Source organism: Thamnophis sirtalis, unplaced genomic scaffold (assembly GCF_051295495.1).
Source record: "Thamnophis sirtalis isolate CommonGarterSnake01/CBP01778 unplaced genomic scaffold, rThaSir2_p1.2 scaffold_2, whole genome shotgun sequence".
Taxonomy (NCBI): domain Eukaryota; kingdom Metazoa; phylum Chordata; class Lepidosauria; order Squamata; family Natricidae; genus Thamnophis; species Thamnophis sirtalis.
The window spans coordinates 44,163,685-44,185,691 of NW_028261382.1; the positions used below are offsets into that span (position 1 = coordinate 44,163,685).

General features: G+C 43.3%; 1 protein-coding gene across 4 annotated transcripts; it reads right to left on the reverse strand.

Annotated features, from left to right (window-relative positions):
- Positions 1–4,018: 4,018 nt before the first annotated feature.
- On the reverse strand, positions 4,019–16,088 carry NAA40 (N-alpha-acetyltransferase 40, NatD catalytic subunit). Of its 4 annotated transcripts, none has more exons than XM_087705237.1 (8): positions 15,898–16,088; positions 12,129–12,224; positions 9,994–10,046; positions 9,313–9,408; positions 8,347–8,505; positions 6,467–6,550; positions 5,746–5,823; positions 4,019–5,472 (listed from the first exon to the last, which is right to left on the reverse strand). In XM_087705237.1, exons 1-8 carry the CDS (start codon positions 15,901–15,903, stop codon positions 5,331–5,333), a joined length of 714 nt encoding a protein of 237 aa, XP_087561363.1. In that variant the 5' UTR covers positions 15,904–16,088; the 3' UTR covers positions 4,019–5,330. The 4 variants fall into 4 exon arrangements, with proteins under 4 accessions (XP_087561363.1, XP_087561364.1, XP_087561362.1 ...); XM_087705238.1 differs by having other exon boundaries at positions 12,129–12,247; XM_087705236.1 differs by lacking the exon at positions 15,898–16,088 and adding an exon at positions 15,236–15,374 and having other exon boundaries at positions 12,129–12,247.
- Between the last annotated feature and the right edge of the window lie 5,919 nt (positions 16,089–22,007).

The window sequence follows — 22,007 nt, forward strand, 5'->3', positions numbered from 1 at the left end:
TGAAACGAATTATTCAATGTTATTATAATTATGCAAATTAATTATTTGAACATCCTGGAAGAAAAATTGGGAGGGGAGGACTCTTTCTTAGACAGTTCAAGACAGAAAATTTCAAAACAAAACAAAACTTAATATAATTATTCTATAGCCTTCTTTGCTACTTGTAAAAAAGCAGAAAACAATGTGATCTATAGCTATAAAAGCAAGCTAAAACCAGGTTGCAGTTTATTTCTGGCTTAATCTCGTGTCCATTTAGCTATAAAAGTTTGAAAACATGGTTTATGCCACATGGTGTGATAACCAACCAAATATGGTTTACAGCCACAAAACTGTCATTAAAATAAACGCGATCAGTACCGCATTTTACATTCCGTCTGTAAGAAGCCGTGGTATAGTTTGCTTAAATTTGTTAACACCGCAAACTATATTAACTTATTAATGCTTTGTTAATCCAGAAATTTTACTATAGACCCAATGACCTAAGCTTGATCATTCCCTCCTCAAAAAATGAAGGCCCTTCATATATCCAAGGGTCACTAAAAGCGAAGCATGAGCCCAAGTTTACAGTATTGTTTTGGAAACAGTGCAAAATGTACGGGATTCTTCTATATTATCTAGAGATGCTTAATCGCTAACCTGCACTCAGGTGTTATTATCTTGGATGTTACCTCTATATACTTTATATCTTTTGATCTAGATATTTACATCTAATTATCTGTCTAGCTGTTTATGCCCCAAACCTCTTTAGTTAAAAGTGAATTACTTATGAATATGTGTAATAATGAATTAATAATGGGGGAATGCACCACCTCTGATTCCAGGACTCCCTTCTCAGGACGACCCCTGGCCCAATCCCCTCCCCCCAGGAACTGTGGAACCCCCCCTTCTCCTTTTAGTCCCCCCCTTTTCTCCCCTTCCTTGATTAAGGAGGGAATCAGACACACACCCCAGAAAGGAGCTGCCCTCCCCGCTCTGTCCCCTCATTCCTCCCTTTGGGGCTCTGCCCCTCCCCCCAGGCACCTATGGAACCCCCCTTCTCCTTCGAGCCCCCCCATTTTCTCACCTCCCTTGATTAAGGAGGGAATCAGCCTCCCCGAGAAAGGAGCTTTCCTCCCCTTTTCACCCCCCCCCAAGTTACACCCCCGAACTCCCTTCTCCACTCAGTTCCCCAAGAGACTCGTCCAGGCTCCCCTCCAGCCGTGCAGGACTACAAACCCCATCATCCTCTGCCAGCAGGGCTACCTGCCACATGTCTATGCCCTTTGGCCCGGGGGGGGGGCGTTCAAGGATGGGAGCGGCTGGCCCTGAAGCCTCCGGCCTCGGCTTCTCCTTGAACTGCCATTGTTGCTGCTGCGAGAAGCGGCTCCCTTCATCCCACCGCGGCCAAAGCCGGAGGAATAAACCGGAAGCGGCTCCAGCCAGCACACCATAGAGCAAGCTAGGGAAAGTCGGCACTTCCGCTCAAAAAGAGCTGCGGTTCCTCCATTGGCCCATGCCAAGATTCCATAGAGAACCAGGCAGGTGTAGAACGTATTTCTGGCGAGGCAGGCAGGCGACCTACCCTTGGACCAAATAGCCATAGAGTAAGGCCGCTCTAGACGCTAGCAAACCTCTCTATATAGAACGCACAATGGAGTCAGTAGCGCATTTTTTCACTGTTTTTAAATTAAGTCCCAATTTTATAACCCTTGGAGATGATGAGAGCTCACTCCGTTACGCGGCGCTCGGGATTCGAACTGCCAAACTGCCGACCTTTCTGATCGACAAGCTTAGCATCTTAGCCACTGAGCAAGCTTTAAACAGAACAGGATCTGGAAGTTTACACCTTGGAGTTCTGACAACTGCAGATCTCACTTCTTAAGGTCCTTTGCCCTTCTGTTGCTACCCAAAATAGGCAAGAATGCTGTAAATTCAAGGCCTGTGGAAGGAGTGCTTCTCCCCAAAGGAAGGGGGGGGGAGTGTGATTTTTGTTGGCAGCTGTCATAACCTGAGGACACCCCCCCCTTCCTATTCCCTTTGGGAAAGGCTGCTTCACTGTGAGGCTGCTGTCCTTTTAGACAGAATGGGCAAAAAACTTGTTCAACATCGCTCTGTCAAATTTGAGAAGATGCATGAAATGACTCATTCGTTTTTTTATTTCCTTGCTGGTGGAGACAGCCATGCTCGATGGGAATTGCAGAGGAGAATCTTATTTTTATTTATTTATTTATTGCCTGCCTTTATTATTTTTACAAATAACTCAACAGCGGAAACCTCACAATTTCCCCACAACAACCCGTGAGGCAGGCAGGGCTGAAAAAGGATTGGCCGAGTCACCCAGCCAGCTTCCGTGCCTAAGGAAGGGCTAGAACTCACTGACTCCTGGTAACTGGCCCAAAATCACCCAGCCGGCTTTCATGGCTAAAGTGGGACTAGCTTTGTAGCCTGGTGCCTTAACCGCTAGGCCACAAGTTGAAGGAAGCACACTAGTTTACCGTAATCCATAAATCATTAAATTAAAAAGATTGAACATTGTTCTCAACCTGTGGGTGACAGAGAATAAGCTGTCGGATCCATAAATGCTTCTTTGCCAAGTCTTTTCATCAGTGATACCCTGGCTGTGTTCAGAGTGTGTGTGCGTGTGAATCTTTGAATGAAAGCCTCAGCAGAATACTCTCATATATAACTAGATAAGAACCGACATTTATATCTGCAAGGCTCTTAACTGATCCTTATCTTGGGCTTTTATTGCTTATATCCATTTACAAGCATTATCTTTATGAAGGCTGTTCACTCCCTGTTTGGATGAGACAAGGTAATTAATCAAAGTTGTCAGGGACTGTGGAAAGAAAGAAAGAAAGAAAGAAAGAAAGAAAGAAAGAAAGAAAGAAAGAAAGAAAGAAAGAAAGAAAGAAAGAAAGAAAGATTGTTTTCGACAGCCGGGCAGGGAATAAGACAGTAAAATATTTAAGTCCCGTTATTGGCAGGGAGCAAGACTGGCCAAGCCTTCCAGGTGCTAAGAACCTAGTTTTTTTTTTCTTTTTGTCAGCTAAGGAGCATGGCAGATATATTTTAACTTCCAGACAAAGGAAGCTGCAAGGGCAGAAGATAAGGCCGCAGCTGTGTTTGCATGATACATCTGCCCCTGGTGAAACTAACCATTGTTTACGCAATTAGCCCAATTTTCTGGGCTCCTAACCACACGGTGAGTCATTGCGTAATCATTGGTCTTGCTTAGCCAATCGCCAGGCAAAAATAGTTGTCTTGGCTACTTGTCAACCTCTGTGTAGCTTAAGGTTTCTATTTTTAGCTTATTCTGGGCAGGTGGCAAGAGAAACCATGCTTTTTGGGCCATCCTGCCAGAAATTAAACCGTCTTTGGATGTAAACCAGGGGTGAAATTCAGCAGGTTCTGGAGAACCGGCAGTGGAAATTTTGAGTAGTTTGAAGAACCGGCAAATACCACCTCTGACTGGCCCCGGAATAGGGTGGGAATGGAGATTTTGCAGTATCCTTCCCATGCCACGCCCACCAAGCCACACCCACAGAACCGGTAGTAAAAAAAATTGAATTTCACCACTGATGTACACTATCAATTCAACTAGGGGCCTGCTCTCCCCAGCTGCATCCACTAAGCCCATGTCTCTCAACCGTGGCTACTTGGACTTCAACTCCCAGGATTCCCCAGTGAGCATAAGTGTGGAAGCTTCATATTTATTCATCTCGTTTGCAAACTCAAATGCCCATTTTTATAACAGGCCTTGGGAGGATGACAATCGGCATCCAGTAGAACAAGAAGAAATGAAAACTCTTGAACCGAAGAAGAGAATTGGCGATTCTTCATTTGAAACTGACTTTTTACAGTGGTGCGTAGAAAAGTATTCAGATGGGAGAGAAAGTTCTCCAATGGTTCAACGCAAAAGACGTCCTCTTGAATGTTTAGGAAAAGCAGAGCACCCATTTATAGCTCTTAAAAAAAACCTTCAAAATACGTCACAAGGGAAGCTGTACTTGAGAATACATATACACTTACAACCCACTGGAGATCAAACCGAATGTTTATTTTAAAAACAGACAAACTGCACCCTCCCCACACCTCCAGTTAACTTTTTTCTTTTAAAAAATACACCAGGCTGTTCTTTGATCCCAGCAAAAGTTACTGGTTTAATAAGAGTAGTTCTTTTGAAAATTGCTTCTGTGAAACAAGACTATTCCAAAATGCAAAAAAAATAAAAAATGAGGAAACACCCACAATATATACAAAAGTATTATTTCAGCTTCAAAATGTAAAGTATTTTTGCATGCCACACTCAACATGCTTAACCACCTTTCCACTTTTATTTTTTTTTAAGGGGAGAAATCCATCGATGAAAAAGTCTAAAAGGGAAATCAAGACGTTGGAATAATTCAATGTTATCTTTATGGGATCATGTCTGCTGACAGTTTTTTGTTCCGAAACCAACAGGCTAGGAGGACTTCCTAAACAATAAGGAGACACTCCTAGGGGAACTGGAATTATTTGCTCTTGCACAACTGCTTTTACTGGGAGCGTTCGGACAACCCAAACCACTCCGAGTTGCTTCTTAGCACAGCTGGCTGAGAAGGAAATCATGCCATTTTAGTTAGGCTGAAGGTCCAGACTTGGGGACTGACTGAGAGCAGGCTGCGCGGAATAATCCGTTCGCGCAGATATTGTCCTCCAACGCACAAGGAAGGAAATATAACCAGTTGCACCCATGTTGTACTTAGGATCCAGTTCTAAAAATCTGTGTGGATCCCCCCCTCCTTCTTTTCCTATAAGCCTAGACAACCAGAATTGCCTTGATACACACACCTAAAGAAGATCTTCCCAAGGATTTGGTTCAGAGGAAGTACGTTCTTTTTAAAACCTGCTCCAATTCTCCCACAAAATTATAAACCCAGAGTTGCAAATTATTCGAAGACAATAATTTGATCAGCCATCCCCAAAGTCTATCCTTCATCTGCAGAGAAAGGCTCACTAATTCTTGCCAAGGCCTTTAGGCAGGAAACCCGGCCAATTTTTCGTGGGAAAAGAAAAAGAGAGGGAGGGGGGAAAAAACACCTCGCAGATTCCCACCTTCGGTTCAAAAGCTGCAGGTAAAGCAAGATCAGGCCTAAAGGTAGGTCTCTCGGCTTTGATTTAAAGGACCTCCGATAGGGAGGAAGATCTCTTGATCCCGGGATCCGGGATGTAACCCCTGGAGTTCTGTTCTTCTTGACTTGAAAATGCAGCAAGAATCGGAGAGGCCGGGGAGGAACAGGTCAAGAGGAGCCACGAGGAAGGCACGCTTACGTTGGGCGGGTTATTTCGGAAGGCGCGGAAGGAGCACCTCAATGGCAGCAGCCTCCGCATGGCGTGCCCAAGTGAGCCTGCTGGCTCTCCCCAAATTTGGTCCTCCGGCTGAGGATCTCGTAGGAGCAGTCTTCCCCACAGCAGCCGGACATGCTCGGTGAGGTATCGTCTATTTCAAATCTAAAGGGTCAGGACAATTGCTTTTTTAAAAAAAAAATAGCAGACCTTCCAGCTGGTGTTTTCTCAATAAAATTAATTGTATTTGGTGAAATGGTTTGGTGTTTGTCGAAATAATTTTAACACGGTGAACGCTTTAATCTAAGCAAGGAGGCGATGTGCTAAAAAGGCGTGGCTTTTTAATTTAAAAAAAAAACCCACCCAAATATTTAGCGATCCCGTTGTTCTTCCTGCCTTGGAAAGCGAGAATAATGAAATCAAATCATTTTGACTTACTGTAAAGCTTCCCTGAAGAAGTGGTTGGCTCCGTGGTTATGTTTGAAGACTGTTAGCATGACTTTTTTCATCTGTGTGCTGAGGAAAGTCAGGAAGAGCCAAAATCAGAATGGGCTGAGAGAAAAACGGGCTGGGGGAGGGGGGGTGTAGTGCTCCTAAAAAGATTCATTTGGGGGAGGGGGGATCAATTTCTAGACTGTAACTTTGCTGCTTGTATCCTTACGGTTTATATTGATATTGATCGTTTCCTGATTGCTTATTTGTATCCTATGACTATCACTAAGTGTTGTACTTGACTAATGTATCTTGTCTTTTTATATTCACTGAGAGCCTATGCATTCTATTCTAGTCTGTATTCAGAATTCACTCCTATTCTGTTGCTTATGAGTAACCTATGAGTATCACTAAGTGTTGTATCTTATGATTATTGACGAATGTATTCTATTTTATTTTTCTTTCTGTACACTGAGAGCATGTCCACCAAAGGCAAATTCCTTGTGTGTCCAATCACACTTGGCCAATAAAGAATTCTATTCTATTCAGAATTCTCTTATTCTTTTCTGTTCTATTTTATTTAGAATTTTCCTATTCTATTCTATTCCATTCCATTCTACGTAGAAGTCAAAATCCTTAGGATTATTTGGAAGTTTGGGCTCTGCTTCATGCTTTTTAAGGATGCCTGGATTTGTAGCTCAGAAACCATGGGAAAGCAAAGGCCTACCTGTTTGCCACAAGCTGCAGGATCTGAATGAGGAACTTGCCGAGGCCTTTCCTTCTCGCTTTGCTTTCTAGCTGTATTTCATAGCTAGAGCAAGAAAGAGAGGAAAATACGCTAAGCAAATACCAATACTCCAGCTGTGCCATCTATTATCTTCGTTATTGCCATTTGAAGTACAAGATGCCGAATTTGGAAACACTATTTAGAAGAGAAGAGCTTTCAATCGATAGGAAAAAAAATCCCTTTTTTTGTGTGTGTTTTAATTTGAAATCAGTGCTTGCAACTATTTAAACACTTAAATAAATATTGAAAGCTTGCTCGGGGATTTCAGCGTTCGATAAGCTTGAAACAAGGAGAAGACCGACCAGATGTGAAAATAACTGATGAAGTGCCAAATACGGGGGTCATGTGAAACGCACTTAGGGTGTCACATTAAGGAGACATGGTTGGCACACAGCAGATTCTGGATTTGTTTTGCAGGCACGAATGACCCTTTCCAACATAGAGCCCTGGTGGTGCAGTGGTTAGAACGCAGTATTGCGTTCCCACAGCCTGGAGTTCGATCCTAATGGGGCTCAAGGTTGTCTCAGCATTCCACCCTTCCGAGGTGGGTAAAATGAGAACCCAGGTTGTTAAGGCAATAGGCTGACTCTGTACACTGCTTAGAGAGGGCTGAAAAGCGCTATGAAGTGGTATATTAGTTCCATCGCTGTTCTGTTCTACCCTACTCTGCATTTTTCCTGCATTCTCTTCCATGCCATTCTATATTTTCTATTCCATTCCATATTTTCTATTTCATTTCATTCCATCAATTCTATTCTATTCTTATTCTATTCTTATTATTCTATTCTACTCAATTCATTCTTATTCTATTCTATTTCTATTCTGTTTTGTTCTATCCTATCCCATCCCATATTTCTATTCTATTATTATTCTACTCTATTTCTATTCCATCCCATCTTTTCTATTCAATTCTATTAATTCTATTCTATTATTATTCTATTCTATTTCTATTCTGTTCTATTCTATCCCATATTTTCTATTCTATTCCATTAATTCTTATTCTATTTCTATTCCATCCCATCCCATATTTTCTATGCCATTCTGTTAATTCTATTCTATTATTATTCTATTCTATTTCTATTCCATCCCATATTTTCTATTCCATTCTATGAATTTTATTATTATTCTATTCTATTATTATTCTATTCTATTTCTATTCCATCCCATATTTTCTATTCCATTCTATGAATTTTATTATTATTCTATTCTATTATTATTCTATTCCTTTTCTATTCCTTTTCTGTTCTGTTCTATTCTATTCTTATTCTATTCCATCCCATCCCTTATTTTCTATGCCATTCTGTTAATTCTATTATTATTCTATAGCAATAGCAATAGCAGTTAGACTTATATACCGCTTCATAGGGCTTTCAGCCCTCTCTAAGCGGTTTACAGAGTCAGCATATTGCCCCCAACAACAATCCGGGTCCTCATTTTACCCACCTCGGAAGGATGGAAGGCTGAGTCAACCCTGAGCGGGTGAGATTTGAACAGCCAAACTGCAGAACTGCAGTCAGCTGAAGTAGCCTGCAGTGCTGCATTTAATCACTGCGCCACCTCGGCTCTATTCTATTCTATTCTATTCTATTCCATCCCATATTTTCTGTTCCATTCTATGAATTCTATTATTATTCTATTCTATCATTACTCTATTATATTCTATTCTTATTCTATTCCATTCCTTTTCTGTTCTATTCCTTTTCTATTCTTATTCTATTCCATCCCATCCCATCCCATATTTCCTATTCCATTCCACTGGACCTTCCTGCCTGATGAAGACCACAATCCAGCTGCTGAAATTTCCAAATCAGAAGTCCTACCAATAGAGAACCTCCTCTCCGTATTCGACGTCAAAGCGGAAATGCGAGAAGGCCACAGGAAGGGAGCCGTTCTCCAAAGCGATTAAGTACCAAGCCCTGTCGTCGGTCATTTCATCCCGTTTTTCCCGGTCTTTCCATCCCCACTCGCTCTGCTCATACCTTTTGAAGGGGGACAGAAAAAACAAGAGAGAGAGAGAGAGAAACGAGAAAATCCTTCAGGATGGGATCAACAACCTTCTGTCCAGGGAAGTTGGGAATCCTTGTGCAGGGATCATATTCGGAATATCTCCCTCCAGAGCCACTACAGGTAGTCCTTGATTTGCAACCATTCATTTACTGACCGTTAAAAGTTACAACACTGAGAAATGGCTGACCGCGGATCCTAGCACGGCTCGTCCTCTGCTTATAACCACAATGGAGCCCAACATTTCTGTGGCTAAGCGGGACAGTCGTTAAGTGAGTTTTGTCCCATTTTACAACTTCCCTTGCCACAGCTGTTAAGCGAATCCCTACAGCCGTGAAGTTAGTCACCCGGTTGTTAAGCGAATCGGGCTTCCCCGTTGACGTTGCTGGTCAGAAGGTTGCAAAGGGGGATCACATCACACACACACACACACACACACACACACGCCCTGGGACAACACTGCAAGCGTCATGAATGTGAGTCAGTTGCCAAGCGGCCGAATTTTGATCACGTAACCGTGGGGGTGCTGCAACGGTCGTTAAGTGTGAGAAACGGTTATAAGCCGCTTTTTCAGTGCTGTTGTGACTTGAGAACGGTCACTAAACAAGTTGTTGGAAGTGGAGGTTTACCTGTATTTTTGGGCACTTTTTTCCTCTCTTACAAATCACATATTTTGGCTCTTGAACTAGAGTGAGGTTGGGCCCCCTTTGGCTCATACCACAATTACTGGCTACGGCTGCCCACCAGCCTCCCGCTGTCCCTGGGCATCCTTATGGCCTTACAAGGTCTGCATGTTCGTTTTGGTCAGCTCAAAGGCCCAGTCGAGGGTAGCCGGTTCCAAACTGGAGACACGTTTGCACTCGATGGAAACGTTCAGTCTGTAACGGAAGAACAAGACTGTCAGGCCTGCAGCCATCTTGTCTTTTGGGTCTTTGGCCTGCCACACTTTATATGCGTTTTCTATGGTGGGAAAATGGGAGGAGTTAGATGCTATGTAGCCATAACAACATTCTTTCTAGAAAGCCAAGGTCATCCTTTGTCTCTGTACCTCTGCACCTGACTGGAACTGGAGGGTGGAACCGCCAGCGTGGCAGTGGGAGATTGGACCATGGGATGGACTTGTGGGTGTGGGGGGCAAGATCTTGAACTTTCAACTCGGTGGGGAAAACTGGGAAGCTTTCAGATTTGGGTTTTGTGCCAACATGGCTCTCTTCATAAATGGGAACTTTGAGCAATATTTTGCCTTGGACTCTGATTTACTTTTGGATGCTATTTGGAACCCTGAGAAATACGTGATTAGGATTACTTGTGGAAGTGCAATTAAACCTGGGGGTTGCGAGATAGGAAATGCCATGCAGCCCTCAAGCAGGACAAGAGTGAGGCTTTGTAATTATTTTAGTGCAGAAGGAGAGGCCTGGATTCGAATCTCTCCCCTCAAAAAAGGACATGGGCTTTTTACTCACCCGTTTCTGTCGTATTTCTTGAAGACAGGAAAAGCTTCTAAGGGGTCTCCCAGCTGTACAAAGAAAGGAAGTCGTTAGAGAAACTCAAAAGTTGATGTAAGTGATAGAAAATGTCTAATTCATGAGTAGATCTGTGGGCAAATTTATTGAGGGGTTGTTTTCTTTTCTTTTTTTTGAGGGGGGTGGGGAGACTTCCTTTCTTCAGCTTCTTCCTCTGCTTGTCTTTTCCTCTGTTAAAATTAAAATGTTTATTTACACCATGTTTCCCTAAAAATAAGACTGGGTCTTATATTAATTTTTGCTCCAAAAGCTCATTAGGGCTTATTTTCTGGTTAGCTCTTATTTTCAGGGAAATACGGTATTAATCACATCCATCTAGCTGACAATCTTAACTGGGGCTTATTTTGGAGGAGGGGAGGTAGGGCTTATATTACGAACATTCTGAAAAATCAACTAGCTTATATTCTAGTTAGGTCTTATTTTGGGGGAAATAGGGTACCGTATTTTTCGGATTATAAGACGCATCAGAGTATAAGACGCACCAAGATTTTGAAGGTAATTTTTTTTTTAAAAGTTTTTGCACTCTGCAGGCCTCCCAAACCCTCTGGAGGCCTCATTTTTTGTGAAAACCGGGGCATGCAGAGAGTTTGAGAGGCCTGCAAAGTGTTCCTGGGGGGCAAAAAGAGCAAAAAATGGCCCATTTTCCGTTCATTTGCACGCCCATGTTTGCGAAGGGGCGGGGTTTTGGGAGGCCAAAAATGCTGTATTCAGTGTATGACGCACCCAGATTTTCACCCTCTTTTTGGGGGGGAAAAGGTGCATCTTATTCTCCGAAAAATACGGTATATCTTTATTCTAACTAGTGTCTAATAACGATCAACTCCTCCAAGTGGCTTGATCCATTCCTTCTCTAAACACCAGAACCTTCCTAGAGGACAAAGACTTTCAATATTACCAATTTGTTCGTGTCAGGCAAGAAATAAACTCACAGATCTGTGTTCTCCCATCTTCAAAACACCGTTTAAAAATAATGCTTCAATCCCCAGGAGTCCAGCTTTTCAAATGAGGTCTGGACAGGTTGCTAAGCAAAGGCTTGGTGATACCAGCAGGAAGCCATAAAACACAAGGCAGCGGCTGGATTCAAACAACACCTTAAACCCAGGGCTTCCCTAAGTTTTCCCTTCCTGATTCCAAACAGCTTCTCGGAAACTTCCAGGACCCTTTGTTACTTTGAACAGTTGCTTCATGAATGGTCGTAAGTGGTAAAAGTAAAGGTGCTAGTCGTTCCAGACTCTAGGGGGCGGTGCTCATCTCTGTTTCAAATCCGAAGAGCCAGCGCCGTCCGAAGACGTCTCCATGGTCATGTGGCCGGCATGACTCAACACCGAAGTTGCACAGAACGCTATTTCTTTCCCACCAAAGGTAGCTCCTATTTTCCTACGTGCATTTTTTAAGTGTTTTCGAACTGCTAGGTTGGCAGAACCTGGGACAAATCACAGGAGCTCACTCCGTAACGCAGCGCTCAGGATTCGAACCACCCAACTGCCGACCTTTCTGATCGACAAGCTCAGCGTCTTAGCCACTGCGTCCCTTGGTCATAAGTCAACAACTATCTATATTATAAAAATAATATCATTGAAGATCAATCAAATCAGGCAGGACTCACTTAACAGATGCCTCACTTAGCAATGGAAATTCTACTCCCAGTAAGTCATGCCTGTACAGGAAAGCTTTATTATTTTCCCTGCTTCACGCATTTCTCAATTATGCAATCATTGGGGTAAAACTATTCAGTAAGTTTCAGGATAGAGGCAGGGAGTGGAATCAGAAGTTAAGTTGCTTTTCTAACCACTACCATTAAGGGTGTCCAACTTCGGCAACTTTTAAGACTTGTGGACTTCAACTCCCAGAATTCTCCAGCCAGCTTTGGGAATTCTGGGAGTTGAAGTCCACAAGTCTTAAAGCTGCCAAGATTGGACAAGGCTGCATTGCACCCTTCCCTGGATTTTAACTGTACTAATTGGGTTTTATACAAGGTGTTTTTTTTAATAGCCCTAAGAAAGAAGCTGGAAGATAAGACATAGTTTGCATGGTAAAATAATAAAGATGTGGAATAAAAAAGGAGAAAAACTCACTTTATTTGCCGCCTCAACCTTGGCACAGACAGCATCCATGGCTGCCCGCTCCTCCAACCGTTTCTGCTTCTTCTCCTTCCCTTTACTGGACTTCCTCTGCAACCAGGAGGGTTGAAATGCTAAGACACAACACACAAACAGAACTGAACAGTTCCCCATCTATTAAGGCTTCTTCCATCACAGGTGGTCCTCAACTTACGACCACAATTGAGCTCAAAATTTATGTCGATGAGCGAGGCAGTTAAGTGAATTTCCCCCCATTTTATGGCCTTTCTTGACACGGTTGTTAAGCGAATCACTGCAGTTGTTAGGGTATTAACAGGGTTGTTAAGTAGATCTGGCTTCCCCGTCGACTTGGCTTGTCAGAAGGTCACAAAAAGGGGTTCAGTGACCCCCAGGACATTGCAACCGTCATAAATATGAGTCAGTTGCAGTGGTGGGTTGCAGGTGGTACGCCCCGGTACAGGCATACCGGAGCCTGCCCGGGGTACCAGGTACCATTCCGGTACGGTGCTCTGGAGGGCCCACCTGCCTGCCTGAGCTCCTTGCCTGTCCTTTAAAGCCTTTGACGCTTCCGTGCACGGCGCGTACAGCGCCTGCACGACACTCCGCCAAACAGCTGGAGCGTTGCGGAGACTTGCAGAAGTATCGCTGGCAGGCACAACGCATGCATGCGCCCCCCGCATTTACGCGCCCATCTGGGCGACGCCAGGCCCGTTCCAAACGTACCAGTTGGAACGGGATCCAGAACCCACCACTGGTCAATTGTCTGAATTTTGATCAAGTGATCATAGGGATGCTGTAATGGTAATAAATGTGGGAAAAGAGTCATTAAGTCGCTTTTTTCTGGGGTGTTGTAACTTTGAACGGTCACTAAATGAACTGTTGTAACGTCTAGATTGTGCTTTCTACAAGGCCTGAAATATAGGTAGTCCTCAAATTACAACCATTTGTTTAATGACCCACTCAAAATTACAACATTGCTAAGAAACAGGGACGTATCTTCAATGCTTCCACTTATATAATCGTTGCAGCATTCCCACCATTATATGATCCAAATAAAATAAAATAAAACAAACTCAAAATTTGGGACACCTTGACCAACCCATGGATTCTGCTAAATCGATGAAAGCTGTTAATCAAAAGCTGATCTCCATTACAGCAACAAAGAATAAAACCTCCCTGATTAACAACAACGTCCCCAGTTCATAAACTTTTCTGTGGATGAAGCCAATTAAAATGTGTAGTTTTTGTTTTTAAAAAAGTTGTGAATAAACAAGCAAATACTTCCAACTCTACTTCCTTAATGCATCATTTTTCAGATCATGGCTATCGGAAACTCCTATCATCCATCTATCTATCTATCTATCTATCTATCTATCTATCTATCTATCTATCATCTATCTATCTATCTATCTATCTATCTATCTATCTATCTATCTATCATCTATCTATCTAATTTGGAGACTGTTCCTCAGAAATTCAAAATGTACGGTGATGCAGCTTGAGAACAAAGCAGCAAATCTTACCAGGAATCCAGGCCTCTTGCAGCTTTGATCCTATAGCTTTCCCCTCATTTCTACCATTGCAAGCTCATACAAATGTGTCTTAGAAACTTTGCTCCTTTTCTTAACCAAAAATTAAAAAAATTTAATCCAAACTTTCTGCCAGGCTGATGAATCAGCAGCTCTGGGGTTTCAATCCAGAAACATATGTTTAACCTCCCTGCAACCCTTCCACCAGCCCTCAAAAGTTCAAGCCAGGCCATCTTTTCCAATTCATTCTGTGTGTGTGTGTGTGTGCGCTTGGCTAGGAAAGGACTTGAGAATGTGAGAGCAGAGTTGGTAGATGGTGTTAAGAGGCTCCGTATACACTTCTATGCACACTACACAGGAAGTCCTCACCTTCATTTAGGGACCGTTCCAAGTTACAACATGGACGGAAAAAAAGGGACAGGAGCATTTTTTGGGACCATTGCAGCACTCCCACACTCATCTAATCAATATTCAGGTGCTTTGCAGCGGATTCATATCTATGACCTAGTGAGATCATGCGATCCCATTTTATGACCTCCTGACAAGCGAAGTCAATGGGGAAGCCACCTTCACTCAACAGCCGTGCTCTTCATTTAACAACTGCAGTGAATCACTTAACAATTGTGGCAAGAAAGGTCAGAAAAAGGGGGAAAACATCTGTTATCTATTTATCTATGTCTGCCTGCTTATCTATCTATCTATCTATTATCTATGTTTGTCTTTCTATCTACAACTACCTATTATCTATATCTGTCAATGACTGTGACTATCTCTATCTCTTATCTTTTTCTATCTAGGTATTTTCTATCACCTCTTTCTATATATTCTATCACCCATCTATATAATCTATTATTTATATCTATCTACATCTATCATCAATATCTGTCTATAATTGTCTATCTATCCTTTTTCTATCTAGATATTTTCTATCACCTCTTTCTATATCTTCCATCATCCATCTATATAATCTATTATTTATATCTAACTACATCTATCAATAATATCTGTCTATAATTGTCTGTCTGTCTGTCTATCTATCTTATCTTTTTCTATCTAGGTATTTTCTATCACCTCTTTCTATATCTTCTATCATCCATCTATATAATCTATTATTTATATCTATCTACATCTATCATCAATATCTGTCTATAATTGTCTATCTATCTGTCTATAATTATCTGTCTATCTATCTTATCTTTTTCTATCTAGGTATTTTCTATCACCTCTTTCTATATATTCTATCATCCATCTATATAATCTATTATTTATATCTATCTACATCTATTATCAATATGTCTATAATTGTCTATCTTCTATCATCCATCTACAATCGTTTCTCTATAGAGCTCGTCGCTCTATCTACATCTATTATCCCTATCTGTCTATGACTGTGTCTGTCTGTATCAATCCACCTATCTCTATATCTATCTATCTTTCTATTTAGGTATTTTCTCTATCATCTCTTTCTATATATTCTATCATCCATCTATCTACAATCTATTATCTATCTCTCTATCTCCATCAATTATCAATATCTGTCTATGATTGTCTGTCTGTCTATCATCTACCTACCTATATTATCTATTGTCTGTCTGTCCATCTTCCAGCTGTCCAATATCCTCCTTTCACCCCAAACCAACCCCTTGACTTGGTAAGATGCCCCCCCCCGCCTTTCGCTGTGGAGGATGGGAACTGTAATTTTAGCAACGTCTTGGAGAAGTCACACCGAAGGCTTTAAACAACGCCCCCCCCCGCAAACTCTGCTGAATATTTCAAGTATAAGCCCCTATTTCCACCCCCTAAGAGATATATATTAAAGCTATCTATGAGGTGGGCAGCTGTATAAATTAGAATAATAAATGCAGAGACCCCATTTCTTCTTCTGCCCCCCCCATATCTTGATCCTGACAAACCCCCCCAACCCATGTTTTTCTCTAATTTTATTTTCCCCCAGCCCCCTCCCCAATTTACAGCCTGGCCCTCCATTCTTAATTTTATTTCCCCCCCCAGCCCCCTCCCCAATTTACAGCCTGGCCCTCCATTCTTAATTTTATTCCCCCCACCAAGCCAGGCTTTTCAACCCATTACCTCAAATTCCGCCCCCCTCACAACCCCCCCTTATATTCATCTCCCCCCCTTTGTGGCCCTCTCCTCAAACGTGATCCCTTCGTCGCGGTTCCTGCCCCCCCCTCCGACTCCAGCCTTGCCCCCTCCCTACCTCAACCCCCCCTTACCCCCATGGTGATGGCGACCGCGAGCCCCCCACAGCCTCCCCAATGATGCGTGACCCGAGAGGGCGGAGACAGACTTTAAAAAAAAAAAGCCACGAAGCTACTGAGCCTGCGCAGAGACCCCCTCTCCCCAACGGCCGGGAAAAGCAAAACGCGGCCTAAAGAACCGCCTGACGCGACGGCGCGAGGCCGCCCGCGCCTGCGCAGCGAGGCGTAAGGGCAAAAGAGAGGGCGGAAGGGCAGGGAGCTCTTCTTCTCGGACGCGTGCGCGGAGGAGGAGACAATAGGCGGGAGGAGAAAGGCGGGAGTGGAGGGGAAGGAAGGCGAAAAGAGCGGGAAAGCGCGGAGGGTTTAGCTAGGAGCCCAAGAAGAATAGGGATAAAAGGAGAGGAGGAGGAGGAGGCGCGCGTGCGCACTCACGTTCTTGGAACCGCTCCGCCTCTTTCCCCCAAACCCCGCCCTTTAAGTCGAGTTTCGCGGGCGAGGGGGGGGTGGATGGGGAAATGGAATTTCTTAGCCGCTGATTGGCTAGAGCAAAAAAAAAGATATTTTAATCTTGATTGATATTAATTCAATATTGATTAATAATGTGAATGAAATACTTCCTCTGCCAGCCAGTTGTGATTAATAAAAAAATAAAAAATAAAAATAAACAAAACAAAATAAATAAAATAACTAAAATAAAATAATAAAATAAAAAATAAATTAATCAAAATAACATAAATAAAACACCTAAAATAAAATTAAAAAATAAATTAAAATAAATTAATGAAATAATGAGTAAAATAACGAAATGAAATAAAAAAATTAAAAAATAAGTCGGAAAACTCCTTTGCTATGGCAAATGAAGACGTTTTTATTTAACCATGGTTTAAATCAAACCATGATTGCAGACAACATTCTAATTTACCTTGCATCCCAGAAAAGTAGAGATGAGCATGATACATGAACTTTGCCTGAGAAAACATTTTCCTCCCTTCCCACCCCCCCCCAAAAAAAGTCTTAAAATTTCTCTTGAATGGCAAAGAGGAAATATAAATAAATCAAATCTTCAGGTTCCCAAAGAATAGAATAGAAGTGGAGTGTAATAGAGAATAAGAATAAGAATAGAATAGAAGTGGAGTGTAATAGAGAATAAGAATAGAATAGAATAGAAGTGGAGTGTAATAGAGAATAAGAATAGAATAGAATAGAAGTGGAGTGTAATAGAGAATAAGAATAGAATTGAATAGAATAGAAATAAGAGTAGAGTAGAGTAGGACAGGACAGAAATAACAATAGAAATAAGAATAACAATAGAATAGAATTCTTTATTGGGCCAAGTGTGATTGGACACACAAGGAATTTGTCTTTGGTGCATAATATGCTTTCCGTGTACATAAGGACAATAAAATGCATTCATTAAGAATAAAAAGACACAACACTTAGTTATAGTCAAGGTTACTAATAAGCTATCAAATTGTACTAGGAAATAAACAATTAGCCCCGTGCCCTTATAAAGCTTCAGAACCCGATATTAATCAATGAAACTTCCTCTTTTTTTCCCCCCCAAGACAGACCTTTCCGGGAAAGCTTCTTCAAAATCCTTTCCTTTTGCAATCCTTCCCCCTTCCAAAAAAAAATCTGATTTTTTAAAATGAAGTTTTAAGGTTGGAGCGCTCAATTTCCTTCCAAATCCTTCTGGAATCAGAAAAAATGATAAGAAGATAAAAGGGGGCCCTCCTCGTACCTGCTAGGAATCTAAAGCAGGCAGCAGAGGGAGCTCGTGTCGAAGATTATCTAACCCCCACCCCAAATAAAAACTAACTTAGAAGAAAGCCCTTAGGGGGGTTGTGCTGGCTGGGGGATTCTGGGAGTTGAAGTCCACCGGACTTCAAGTTGGCCAAGGTTGAGAAACACTGATCTAAATTAAAGTGGCCGTTGGCACCAGCTGGACCCTACATCAGGGTGCCAGGCACTTCCCCAAAAAATTGCAGTATATAGGAAGTTAGCATCCACCAATCTCCTAGAAAAATGAACCATGATGGTGAATCTATAGCACACATGCCAGAGTTAGCGCACAGAGCCATCTCTGTGTGCCACCTGAAAAACAGAGTTTTCAGGCTGTTTTTCGGGGCATTTTCAGGCTGTTTTGGGGCCGTTTTTAAGGCCAAAACCAGCCTGAAAACAGCCAAAAAAAACAGGAATGCGCGCGCCGGGCAGCTGGTCTTTGGGGTCCAGGCACTCCGGCGCAAATGTACACATTCATGCACGCATGTTCCGGTTTGAGCCCTCTGTGCCAAAGAGATTCGCCATCACCATCCTATAAAATATTAAAAAGGCAGAATATTAGATTTCCCTGGATGAGAAATGGAGAAACATGTTTTTAGGCAGGAAACAAGACTCTTAATAACCTCCACCATCCTCAATAGCCCCCCCAGCAGATGCATATAAGAGATCAAGAGATAGCTAGGTCTATTCATAGGCAAATGCCCTCCCCCAAGAGCCAACAAAGGTAGGATTAGCCTTCTACCCATCTCACCTAGGAAGATTACATCGCCCAGCAAGGCTCAACAACCAAACCTGGAACTCGAGACAACTTATAGAGTTGCCCCTCCAGGGGAGTCTGACAACCAATCAGGACACAAGCTCAAATTCAAAAGCCCAGAGCGGGCATAAAACTAGGGACTTTTCAGCTTCACCCAACGTCTTCGAGGCATGTGATCCTGCCCACCATTAAACCATCTTTCCATGAATACAGTGTCTTTTCCCCCCACTTGGAACTGAACCCAGGAGGACATTTCTTCCAACAGCAGTTTGACACACACACACACACCCCGGGGGGAATATATATTTTACAGGGTCCTCCGACGCCCTTGCTAAAGACTTACAAGAGTTCATTTAGCGTCCGTTCAAAGTTACGACGGCACTGAAAACAGATTGGTGGCAGAGCCAGATGGGCGATGACAGGCAGGGTGGGTTTCTGCTGCCACCCTGGGCTGCTGGAGTGTGTGTGTGTGTGTTTGTGTGTGTCTGGCCATTCCGGGAGATCTCGAGAGATCTCTGTAGAGCACGGAGCTTGGGATCGATTCCCTGGGATAAAAGTTATTCTGGAGGGAGGTTGATTCCATTTCTCCAGTCTCCGGAGTCTGGTTGACCACTTTCTTCTAAGGGGCTTTTCCCCACCCCACCCCAGGTCTCCATCTCTTCCTGCTGCCCTTTCTTCCCTTCCATCAACACTCCTTCATTCCTCCCTTCCCAGTCCCTCTTTCTCCCTGGCATCTCTTCCACGGTCCCTGTAATAGAGGCAATCCCCCCCCCCCTCCTCATCCCTGAGATCTTTACTGCAGATCTGGCTAAATGTGGGGCTTGTTCTGACTTGGTCATTTTAGAAAGAAAAAGCTTTCGACTGCATTCGCAGTGAAAGGAATATTTTGACTAAAGCCAAGCGGTTACACAAGATAGTTTGGGGGAAAAAAAACACCAGATTTGAGGTTTCGGGCACGAAAACAGCTTTCTTACTTTCCCCTTTTTTTCTCAGGTCCTTCGCTCCCCCCCCCCCATATCCCCAATTATCTTCCTGGTGTCCAATTTCAAACCAATTGTTTTGGTAACCCTTCTGCTGCTTGGCGGGCTCTCTCGCCCCCCCCCTCCCGGCATTCCATTCCCATGCGGATGGCCTTGGGGTTCGGCCCACTGAGGTCTCTGGCGGGCAGTGGGAGTATAGTTTGGGTTTCTGGTCTTCTTCCCCAACCATCTGTTGGCTCCCCCCTCTCCCACTCCACAACCCAGGATTCCTGGCAGTCTGGCATCATCAGCGAAGCAGCAGTGGGGCGAAGCAGGATGGGAGTACTGACACCCCCCCCCCGCCTAGCTTTGAAAGCAGACTCACTGCCAAGGAGGTCATAAGAGCAGCTCTGGATCCTATTGTACAGAAATCCCCTTTCCATATTCCCTATCGTGATTTTTCTTCTCCCTTCTTTTCCTTCCTTCCTTCCTTCCTCCCATCCGCACTCCTTCCTTCCTTCCCAGTCCCCCTTTCTCCCTCCATCCCTCTTCTTTCCTTCCTTTCTTCCTTTCCCAGTCCCTTTTTCTTTCTTTATCCCTATCCTTTTCCTTCCTTCTTTCCTTCCCTCCTCCCTCCTTTCTTCCCTTCCATCAACACTCCTTCATTCCTCCCTTCCCAGTCCCTCTTTCTCCCTCCATCCCTCTCTCCTTTCCTTCCTTTCCCAATCCCTCTTTCTCTCTCGATACCTCTCCCTTCCTTCCTTCCCAGTCCCTCTTTGTCCCTCCATCCCTCTCTTTCTTTCTTTCCTTCTTTCCTTCCCTCCTCCCTTCTTCCTTCCCTCCCTTTCTTCCCTTCCATCAACACTCCTTCATTCCTTCCTTTCCCAATCCCTCTTTCTCTCTCGATACCTCTCCCTTCCTTCCTTCCCATTCCCTCTTTCTCCCTCCATCCCTCTCTTCTTTCCTTCCTTTCCCAGCCCCTCTTTCTCTCTCGATAACTCTCCTTTCCTTCCTCTTTTCCTTCCTTCCTTCCCATTCCCTCTTTCTCCCTCCATTCCTCTCTTCTTTCCTTCCTTTCCCAGCCCCTCTTTCTCTCTCGATAACTCTCCTTTCCTTCCTCTTTTCCTTCCTTCCTTTCCATTCCCTCTTTCTCCCTCCATTCCCTTCCTTCTTTCCTTCCTTTCCCAGCCCCTCTTTCTCTCTCGATATCTCTCCATTCCTTCCTTCTTTCCTTCCTTTCCCAGTCCCTCTTTCTCTCTCAATACCTCTCCTCTCCTTCCTCTTTTCCTTCCTTCCCAGTCCCTCTTTCTCCCATCCCTCCTTCCTCCCTTCCTCCCACTACCTCTTTCTCCCTCCATCCCTTTCTTCTCTCCTTCCTTCTCCCTCCCTTCCCATTTTGCACAAATAGCTGGTTTAAATACCAACCAAGCAAAACACCCTAACATCCTGTTGGAACCAACTTCTCTGGTGATGTTTCCACGCATGCTGCAAACCGCAAACACCAGTTTATTCTACAATCCAGGGAGCCCTGCAGCTCAGAGCCCAATTTTTGCCTACCCCGAACGGATACCTCTCTATCCTAAGCAAACCAAGAGGCTCTGAAATTCCTAACCCATCCAAGGTAGAAGAGGCCGAAGGAGATAAATCTGGGTTTATCTCTATTCTAGAACTGCCCACTAATATGGGGAACGACAGAAAGGAAGGGAAAAAGACAGGAAGGGATTATGAGGATCACCTTGGAAGAGTTAAAAAACCAAGCTGGGAAAATATCTTCAGGGAGGAGGAAAAAAACAAAAACCTGTCTAGGAGTTAACACCACCTTGATAGCAGATAATAATAATAAAAAAAAGAGCTTCACAGCCCAGTGCGTCCATATTAGTCGGCATCCACCCAATCAAAGCTGCTCAAAAAAAGAGAAATTGAGGAAGAGAGGAAGGAGGGGGAGGGAAAAGCAGGGAGAAATCAGAGCTAAAGGAATTTCGCTTAGACAGAGCCCCATCTCAAGCAGGGAATTAAAAAGACAAGCCCTTTTTTTCACTCGCAGGCACTCTGCTAAGCTGTCTAACCCTTCCAAAAATAGAGGGGAAATATTATTATTATTATTATTATTGTTGTTGTTGTTGTTGTACAATTGTATCACAGCGGCCAGTTGTTTCGCCGGATTTGGCATTGGTTACTAGTCGGGCCCCACCCAGGGGCCTAGGACGTCGTAACGTATTTTCGTAATATGCGTGCAGATCCAAGCAGTGCGGCTTTTTGCATTTGACTGATGGTGATTTTGTCAATTTTTAACTGTTTTAAATGTAATTCCAGTGCTTTTGGAATAGCACCCAGTGTGCCAATTACCACTGGAATTACCACTGCTGGTTTGTGCCATAGTCGTTGAATTTCGATTTTTAAGTCCTGGTATTTTGCGATTTTTTCATGTTCCTTCTCAGCGACCCTGCTATCACCTGGTATTGCGATGTCTATGATTGTGACCTTATTTTTCTCAACCAGTGTGATGTCTGGTGTATTATGCGCCAGTATTTTGTCGGTTTGTATGCGAAAATCCCCCAAGATCTTGACCATCTGATTTTCGGTGACTTTCAGGCTGATGTTCCCACCAGTTTGTTGCTGTTTTAATA